Source organism: Cajanus cajan, chromosome 3 (genome assembly GCF_000230855.2).
Source record: "Cajanus cajan strain Asha chromosome 3, NIPB_CcT2T_4, whole genome shotgun sequence".
Taxonomy (NCBI): Eukaryota; Viridiplantae; Streptophyta; class Magnoliopsida; order Fabales; family Fabaceae; genus Cajanus; species Cajanus cajan.
The window spans coordinates 66,220,276-66,230,440 of NC_138519.1; the positions used below are offsets into that span (position 1 = coordinate 66,220,276).

Here is a 10,165-nt window from a genome sequence, read left to right on the forward strand (position 1 = left end):
TTATTTGATGCGAAAATTGTTTGCGGCTCAACCGTTAGTAGTTGTTATATATGACACGGATCTCATGGGTATCATTCCCTTTTAGCAACAGCCATGCATCACAAATCAAAAACATTTTGACAGCTTTATAGTCGTTGAGAAACAAAAAAATATATCAGTAATAACTTATTTTCTTACTATGTAGCAAGACAAAATAGTCAAAGCCTATTATTTCAGTCGATGACAGGTGTTATCATGACATTTTATATGAAAACGTTTTTAGTGAGCTACACGACATTTTTATTTCTTTTCTCTTCTCTAGTTCCAAACTAATAAAAATCTCATATTTTCCCACAATTTTTTCTTTATTTTTTTTTTCTCTCTTTAAAATCACTGCAAGCAAAGGGTAAGCTTAGTCTCAAATGCTATATAAGTTAACGTTAAATAAACTAATTTTCTTATAAGCATATTACTAGCTTCAAATTCGGTAGTAAAAATGTATCAAAAAAAAAAAACTCAGTAGTAAAAGCTGGAGGATACCTTCTTAATTGTTCAGTCGAACCATTTGAGTTGGTCAGGTATTTGGACCTTTCCCGAATTTTTTTTTAATTATTTTGAGTATAGCTTTAATTGCTCTGTACATGTGTTAATATAAATTCTTCATTAGACTAAAAAAAAAAAAAAAGATATAATTTTTTTCGATTCTCAGATCACTTATTAAAAACAATGTCAGAACTTAATTAAAATTGCTCTTATATTGTTTTTTCAAAAAAAAAAAAAATCAGAGCAGTTTTAATTAAGTTCGAAGCAAATATATACATCACATATTCTGCGAAGCTTAGCATTAAAGGACGGTGTCAAGAATACAATATATTAATTTATGATCACAACCAAAGATATAACCCCCAAAAACAAAGTCCATAGTTAAAAAAATTTTCTATCAACGGCTGGTTGAGGGATACTTGAATTCTGTATTTCATTAAGAAAACAAAAATATTTGTCATTTTGTTAAGACTGAAGACCCATAATTTATTAAAATTGATCCCTCTTTCCTGTACGTTTGAGTTAGAGGCGTGTTTAATTCGGTTCTCTCACTTATATGGTTTTCAATAATAGTTAAATTAATTATTTGGGTCGTATACGTGACACTTATATAGGAATTGGAGATAATATATATATATATATATATATATATATATATATATATATATATATATATATATATATATGTATGTTTTAGTTCCTATAATAATATATAATAATAATAATAATAATAATAATAATAATATTATTATTATTATTATTATTATTATTATTATAAAACCAAACATACAAGAGAATGACAAATTATTTTTAATTAATTAAAAGATAAAATTGAAAAATTAATTAAGAACTAGAAAAATAGTATCGCTTTTATTATTAAAATAAATGTTTATAAAGTTTTATTTTTTCAATAACAAATTTTAAAAGTTATATAATAATGATAATAATAATAATAATAATAATAATAATAATAATAGAATTTTATAGAAAAATTTCTACCATAAGATTATTTCAGAAGAATAAGATAGTGTTTATCCAAAACATTTAATGTAGAGTAACTAGCTCATGTAAATATGAAGTAACTAAAACATATATCATCAAAATTCAACTAATGATAATCATTACAAAATTGCTTATAAATAGGCATGGGTGAGGGACCATCAGATTATGGGAAGGAATGAATGAATTAGAAAAAAATGAGAGAGTGAAAGATAATTAAGAAAGAAGAGAGAGAAAAAACAAGAGGAAATAAAACAATGGAGAAAAATTTCTTTTACTCAATTTTACTTTTCTATTAAGGTATGGGGAGGTGACTTTAATCTCTTTTAAATTTTTATATTATTTTAGTTGTTTACTTTAAGTCATTTTTATTTATATTTATTTGGTGAGTTGTCCCTAATTTCATCTTACTTATTCAATGTATGTAAATTATTTTCTATTAATCTTAATTATCAGTTATTCTGTTTAAATACATTTCTAACTTTATTATCTAGTTAGTATTATTTAATTGAATATATATATATATATATATAAATATATATATATATATATATCTTTAAATAGTAATAAGTGTAAATTTTAATTCTTTATAATAAATTATCATTAGATTTGAATTAATTTGTTGTCGGAGGCTTAACCTTAAAAGTTTAAATGACTAAATATTTAAGGTGAAATATTCTTATATTATTTGGTACCATGATTAAGCTTATTTATCATAATTAGTCACTACAAAAGTAATTCAAATCCCTCCATGGAGTAAAAATTTAAATTGGTGATTAATAATGATATGCAAATATTTATATATATTCTTAATTAAAAAAAAATTTTGATAAATATTCTCACTCCTTTCTTTTGTGTTTCTTATTTATTTTTTCTTAATATATGTATGTATCTTTTAAAATCTTAAAGAAATGGATCTACCAGTTATACCTGGATCTTCCACTGCGTTTACTTCGACTATATTTCCTGGTACGAGTTAGATGATAGATGTGTTGGGATGGAATTGGGAAATCTCGAAGTAATCAAAGGATTCTCGAAAGATACTTCGACAAAATCGAAGAAGGCCAGTTACAAGCAATTATGGGTGGTTCAAGGAGTTACTCACAAATGCTTGAACAACGAGACAGTTGTAAAGCTTGAGGAGTGGACGAATACTAACTATTCCTTGAAATTAAAAGTGAGAATCTCGAGAAGATTATCCAAGGATCAAAAGGGTATAGCAGGTAGTTGCGAGAGGTTAGGAATGATTGAGGAAAGGTTACCCACATCGCATAACAGGGAACAATTACACATACCATGTCAGATCAATACACATGTAACTGCTCCTCCCCATCCTCTATAAATAAGTAGGCAGGCTCATTTCAAGGGTCAAAAACTTCATACTTACGAAATCTCACAACACTCATTGTTTGGGCATATGACTCTTGTGTACGAGACTGTTGAGTATGGCTTCTTGACCACTTTTCTTTTGTCCTTTTAGAATAGGTCTAGTTTAGTTAGTGTATTGTAGTTTTGTTACTTCTTTGGGTTTTCGTGTATTGGAAATTAACAATCAATGGGAGCAAACTAATGATGTCTATTGTTAACATATACATTGTTTATTCGAATCATTTGAATATTTATATGCGTAAAACTTATTTTGTGATAACCGTCCATGAACACTTGGAGATCTTTGTATGTTAAATCACACAAAGTAGGACCTCGACTAGCCAGTTTGTTTGTTTCACTATAGTCACTTGTATTTTTAGTGTATGAGACTCCTCCATAAAAAATTGTTTACATGCTCAGGATTTACCTTGTTGTGCATACCTAAATTGAAGCTTTGCTGGGTTGAAGAAAAAGAATCCATGAACGTGTTTTCCCGCAAACAAGATGCTATTGGAAATTCAGTGACATTCCAAGGCATCGAATTATCTTTCTTTATATTTGTACTAAATCAACAAGTTCCAATATATATTGATGGTCTATGGTGGTCACATACTACCTATCCCTACTAACCATGTCAATCCTATCGTAACTCTATATCAACTTCGAATGTAAATCTATTAGTATAAGTAAAAAGAAAATTTTTTATTAAAATAAAACTTTTTTCCTTCATTTAGATGTCATATTAGTTATATATAATTTTAATGTACCAAAAAAATTACTTTTTTGTACGAATATATCTAATTATAGTGTGATTTCTTTTCCTGGTATTGTTTCAAAATTTAAATTATAAGTGATAAGAATTTTATAATAAAGTCTTTCATTTGAATTTATGGAATTGATGTATTTGAAACTATTGCTTACTATTATTATTTTTTATTATTTATAATATTTCAATAAAATAGACGTTAAATATATACAAGTCAAAAAAATTGATATTAGTTGATTATTTTAGTATTTCAATAAAATTATCATCAAATACAAATTTTAATTTCTTAAAAAAGCACAACTACATATGATATTCATAATTACCAGCAAGCACTTATAAAAATTCATAGTGGTTATGAGACATTTTTATTCAATGAAATAGGGATAGATAATATAATACGTACCTGCCTCTATAAAATCTCATTGTCGTCCTTAAATGTGTGATTGTAGATATGACTCTTGTATATTATATTCACAATTCAAGATCGTGTGGATAAAGGTAGAAATGTCACAAATATTGATAAGGAATAAAAAAAAATAGTAAAAGAGACAACAATTGAATCGAATATATATACATGTAGATGATTAATAACTTATACTCTTGTGTGCTCCAACTAGGGTTTACATAGGTGACATGGGTTCTATACTTCTATACCAAAACATGTATGAAACATACTTTTTAGATACATATTCAATATCAATTCTTCACATTCAATTAGACTGAACTCAAGGCTGACGATCATGATTTTATTAAATTTTTTTAAAATAAATTAATAGTTAACACTGTTTTTTTTTATATAAAGTCATACTTTATTCTAATATAAACTTTTCAGTAGAAAAAAAAAATACACCCATCCAATTGTGTTTCAATTTCAAACACACCGTAGAGACATAAATTAAAGATGAAACTGAAAAAGAAATATGAACAAGATATGTACACAAAGGCACAAGCATCTTTCAATATCTGGTATGGAATGGTCTGGGTGTAGTTTATTGCGTTTGGACATTGCACTATTATCATGGGACCTGATCCAACTAATCAATTAAATAGCTAGAGAGATGTACAACACGGGTGCCAACCTAGGATTAGAAAAGTACAATGGAGGATGGTGTAGGTTAGTAGGTGACGGTGGGTGTGTAGAGAACGGTGGGTGACAAAGGTAGTATATATCAATATCATACGAGGATGAGATCCGTTCAACAACTAGTTACTATCATAAGTTAATACTTAATAAGGATAGAAAAGTAATTTAATAATTTTAGGTAAAGTCAATATTTATTTTATTTTATCTCATTCTTCCAAATTGAGAAGAAAGAAAAATGAACATTAATTTAATATTGATATTATTGTTTATATAAAAATTGTATTAACGATCATTTTCCCAATTTAAAATTATTAGAAAAAATGCTAAAAATAGTTAATGCATACTAGGAAGTATAAATCTATATTAAAAGATTAATTATTTTTAAATATAATTAATGTTTATAGAATAATATTAACAATATTTGTGTAACTATTGTGACTTTTCAATTAAGTTTTTTTTAAAAAAAAAATAAATTATGTGTGAGATAAATTATGGTTGTAAGATCATGGTGATTAATCGAATGAATTGTTACATAGAAAAAAATAAAAATGTTAAAATACTTTATGTTGAAATTTTAAATAAACATTTTATAATTTAAAATTTTAAAATAAAATTAAAATTTACTGATTATATATATATATAAAATAAAAAATAAAAAATAAAAGATAGCATGCCTTTTCGTAATGATTGAGACTCTATTATGTAATATGTGCATTGCTTTATGTATCTTGACCAATCTATGATTTGTGATTTAATTTTAGTTAGGATAAGAAAGTACTTGAAGTTTCTTAATATAACCGTTGTCATCGGCATTGAAAATGGGACAATTAAGCATAATAATGGGACAATTAAGCATAATAGAAGTAAAGAAGCACGACAACATTAAAGAAGGGACATGCTTGCGAAGAATTTGTGGCTTGTGAGAGACAAAGAACAAAAATGTACAAAATGAAAGTGAGGTTCACGTTATATATATATATATATATATATATATATATATATATATATATATATATATATATATATATATATAAAAGGATGGTTATAATAATACTGGTATAACTTTTATTAAGTGTTATACCTTTCAATAACTTTATATTAAATGTGAATTTTGTAAATTAACTTTATATTAAATGTGAATTTTGTAAATTCAATTGTTAGATTGAAAGTTCATATCACTTTATATGTTTATATCAAATTTTGTTAAAATTGAACAACAATTTGAAAGTAATCAAAGTGCTTATATTTTAGTATATTTTGAAATGTATATATTACATCAATTTTGTTTTATAAGAATGAAGTATCAAAATATCTTGAATTAATATAAAATCTTATACATATGATCTAAGAATAAAGAACTTTCAATCTAACGGTTAGATTTACAAAATTCACATTTAATATAAAATTATTGAGCAGTGTAATACTAAGTAAAAGTTACACCGGTAATATTATAACTCTCATATATATATATACACACACACACACATATATATATATATATATATATATATATATATATATATATATATATATTGTACAGGTAGGGGGTTCGGCCACCACCCCATTGGCCGCCGAATGGCAGAACCAGGAAGCCGAATGCCAATCGGCCACCAGGATCGGCCTATCATCATTTGGTACTCTTAATCAAAGATTAGAGGTTAATTAGTCGATTAAGGTGTATTACCTAATACGGTAAATATGTCGCAGGGCCCATGGGGTCCAGGGCCCATAAATGTCAGTATAAATAGCTCAGGACAAAAGGTAACGTCACTGTTCATTAATTATCCTAGATATTCGTGCTTGTCCTGACTTGAGCGTTGGAGTGCCTTTTGCAGGTACCAACCCCTTCAACAGCGTATCAGATCGGAGCCTTCGTTTGGCCTTTGGACTACGAGAAGACTTAGTGTGCCCTTCAGACAGGTACATTTGGCACCCACCGTGGGACCGAACGACGATAGCTGGAAGATTAACTGAATTGAGATATGGCGATAACTAGGAGAACTAACACACCGACCACCAACATGAAGAGGAAGAACACGTTGAGGTTGTTGATGAAATGGATCTTTCTGAAGCCGTTCGGTTGTTGAAGCAGGAAATGGAGGCCATGAAACAACAACGAGAAAAAGATGCAAGGGAGCTTTCGGCTTTGAGAGCTGAAAACGAGGCATTAAAAAATCAAGATACCTCATGGAGACCTACTCAGGCCACCAACACACAAACTTAGGAGTCGTATCAATCCCAAGCAATTCATACCTCGGCCCCCCATGCCTCGGCGGTAGCACCTGGAAAACTCCCTTCGGCCTTACCCACCGTTGGTCGTCCTGCAGATTTGACAACTATCGGATCACATCGACACCCTTTCACCCCCTCCATTATGCAACTTCCCCTAATGGATAATTGGAAATCTTTACCTATAGATAAATATGATGGTACAACAGATCCTGATGAACACTTGGATGTTTTTCTGACGCAGGTAACTCTAAGCACCACGGATGATGTTGCGCTGTGTCGGATATTTCCAACATCCCTTAAAGGCCGAGCCCTGAGCTGGTTCACTCGGCACAATTCACCATCCAGTTTGCAACAAGTCGTCCTCACAGTTTGACATCTCTATCTTTGGTTGGTCTTCGACAGGACAAGAAGGAGTCGCTTCGGACCTTCATGGATCGGTTTAATAAGGCGGCATTGGAGATCCGAGACCTCAATCCAGCCGTAGCACTCCATCATCTCACAACGGCCTTAAAACCAGGACCGTTTGTCAATAGCCTCTACAAGAAGCCTCCTTCGGACATGAATGACCTACGGAGGAGGGCCGACAAATATATACAAATGGAAGAATTAGCTGAGTACCGCAATCAGGCCCGAGCTGAACCATTGGGCAAACCTGAAAAGCAAGCAGAACAACCATACAGGGGGCGAGGCAAAGAGCTAACTCTTCGGGATCGCCCGGCGTGAGGTCCGAAGTACTTTCATTATACTCCCTTAAATGCGAGTCGAGCTGCGGTTCTTGAGCAAGCATTGGCATCAGAAGTGTTGGCGGTTCCAAAAAGAGCAGCAACCCCTCCCAGGGCCGATACCAACAAGTCTTGTAGGTATCATCGCAATCGGGGACATTCTACTGAAGAGTGTGCCGCCTTGAAGGATAGAATTGAAGACCTCATCAAGCAAGGGCAACTCCAAAATTTTATCGATCGGCCAAATACATCTCGGCATCGCTCATCCTACCAATATCAGCAGCGAGACTGACTTGAGCGCTCAGATAGACAGTGGCGTGAGCGCAGCCGATCGCGAGATCGAAAAGGTGAGCAGCAAGCATCGCAAAGGCGTGTGATCAATACCATCGCAGGGGGCTTTGCCGGATCAACTTCGTCGGCTCAGAAGAGACATCTACGAGTGGTTCGGTCGGTCAGTCATGTCGAACAACGTCCAAATCAGCGAATGCCTGCTATCACATTCACTGACAAGGACTTTCAAGGAATTGATCCAGTGCAGGATGACCCTATGGTCGTCAGTGTTGAGATCCATAATTGTATTGTGAAGAAAACTCTCATAGATTAAGGCAGTTCGACCGATATTTTATACTGGAATACCTTCAAACAACTCAGCATCCCTGAGGAAGAGCTAACTTCTTACAATGAACTGCTTGTAGGATTTTCAGGTGAGAGGGTCAACACCAGAGGGTTCATCAAACTCTCCACTCGTTTTTGTTTCATTACGGAAGGCGTCGAACCTACATGTCCTTCGGCCGCCAAAAAGCTTCGCACTCAAGCCGCAAGGTACTCGGTTGTGGGGGGGAACTTTATCGAAGAGGCTTTTCATCTCCCCTACTCAAATGCCTTCACCCCGAACAGGCCACTTATGTACTTAGGGAAGTTCATGAAGGAATTTGTGGTTCTCACACCGGAGGGTGAACTTTAGCTGCTAAAGTGCTTTGGGCTGGCTATTACTGGCCCACACTCAAGACCAATTGCATGGAATTCGTCAAAAAATGTGTCCAGTGCCAAAAACATGGCAATTTGATACATGCCTCAGCCGAACAATTACACAGCATCAATTTACTTTGGCCGTTTGCCCTGTGGGGAATGGATATACTCGGACCATTCCCAATGGCTAAAGGGCAATGCAAGTTTCTGTTAGTTGCGGTGGATTATTTCACCAAATGGATTGAGGCCGAACCTCTCGCCACTATCACAGCACATAATGTCCAGAAATTCCTTTGGAAAAATATCATCACACGCTTCGGGATTCCTCATGCCATCGTCTCTGACAACGGGCTTCAATTCACAGATCAGAAGCTCAACAAATTTCTTCAAGACTTAGGAGTCAAACACCGATTCACGTCAGTCGAACACCCCCAATCAAACGGCCAGGCTGAGGCCGCTAACAAGGTCATCCTCTCGGAATTGAAGAAACGCTTGGGGGCAGCAAAGGGCGCATGGGCCGAGGAGCTCTCAGAAGTGCTATGGGCGTATCGGTGTACACCTCAATCCACAACTCAAGAGACCCCTTTCCGACTGACATATGGCACCGACGCAATGATACCAGTTGAAGTCGGAGAACCTTCCTTTCTTCGAACACATTTCGACGAGGATTCCAATGAGGCATCTTTACGAGTGGAAATTGACCTAGTAGATGAAGTACGCGCTCGAGCTCAAATCGTAGCCGAAGCATGCAAGTAAAGGATGACAAGGAGGTTCAACTCTAACCTCAGTAAAAGAAGCTTCAAGACAGGGGATTTAGTATGGAGGGTCCAAGGTTCGGCAAGACGAAATCTGAGAGAAGGAAAGTTGGCAGCTAATTGGGATGGCCCATTTCGAGTCTGACACAGCCTCAACAATGGTGCTTATAAATTGGAAGAACTCTCGGGCAAAGTCATTCCAAGAACTTGGAACTCTTCTCACTTGAAGACATATTATAGTTAGTTACTTTTGAAAAGTTATTATTATGTAAACACATGGTGCACTCTTTTCCTTGTCGGTCTTTTCTCCCCTTATAAAAAAGTGAAAAGGGGTTTTGGCCGACAAGGTTTTTAACGAGGCACCCATAAATGAAATATCAGTTCTATTCTTCATTTTGTTTACTCATCTTTTGCGAACTTCGGCACAATACACAAAAGGCTTCCCTCCCGAGTTGATCAACTTGGCCAAGGATGTGCCTCGGAAATTCACGCAAAAGGCTTCCCTCCCGAGTTGATCAACTCGGCCAAGGATGTGCCTCGGAAATTCATGCAAAAGGCTTCCCTCCCGAGTTGATCAACTCGGCCAAGGATGTGCCTTGGAAATTCACGCAAAAGGCTTCCCTCCCGAGTTGATCAATTCGGCCAAGGATGTGCCTTCAATCGAAAACAATGAAATTCTGAGTGAGTCCTCATTCGGTCTTGCTTGGAAAGCAACGCAAATCCGAATGAATTCCACTCGGTCTTGCTC

The 10,165-nt window shown here is 33.8% G+C and overlaps 1 protein-coding gene across 1 annotated transcript; it reads left to right on the forward strand.

Annotated features, from left to right (window-relative positions):
- Positions 1–6,795: 6,795 nt before the first annotated feature.
- Positions 6,796–7,694, forward strand: LOC109818309 (uncharacterized). The gene is made up of 3 exons (XM_083072011.1): positions 6,796–6,903; positions 7,213–7,326; positions 7,374–7,694. The coding sequence occupies exons 1-3, from the start codon at positions 6,796–6,798 to the stop codon at positions 7,692–7,694; spliced, it is 543 nt and encodes a 180-aa protein (XP_082928137.1).
- The last annotated feature ends 2,471 nt before the right edge of the window (positions 7,695–10,165 follow it).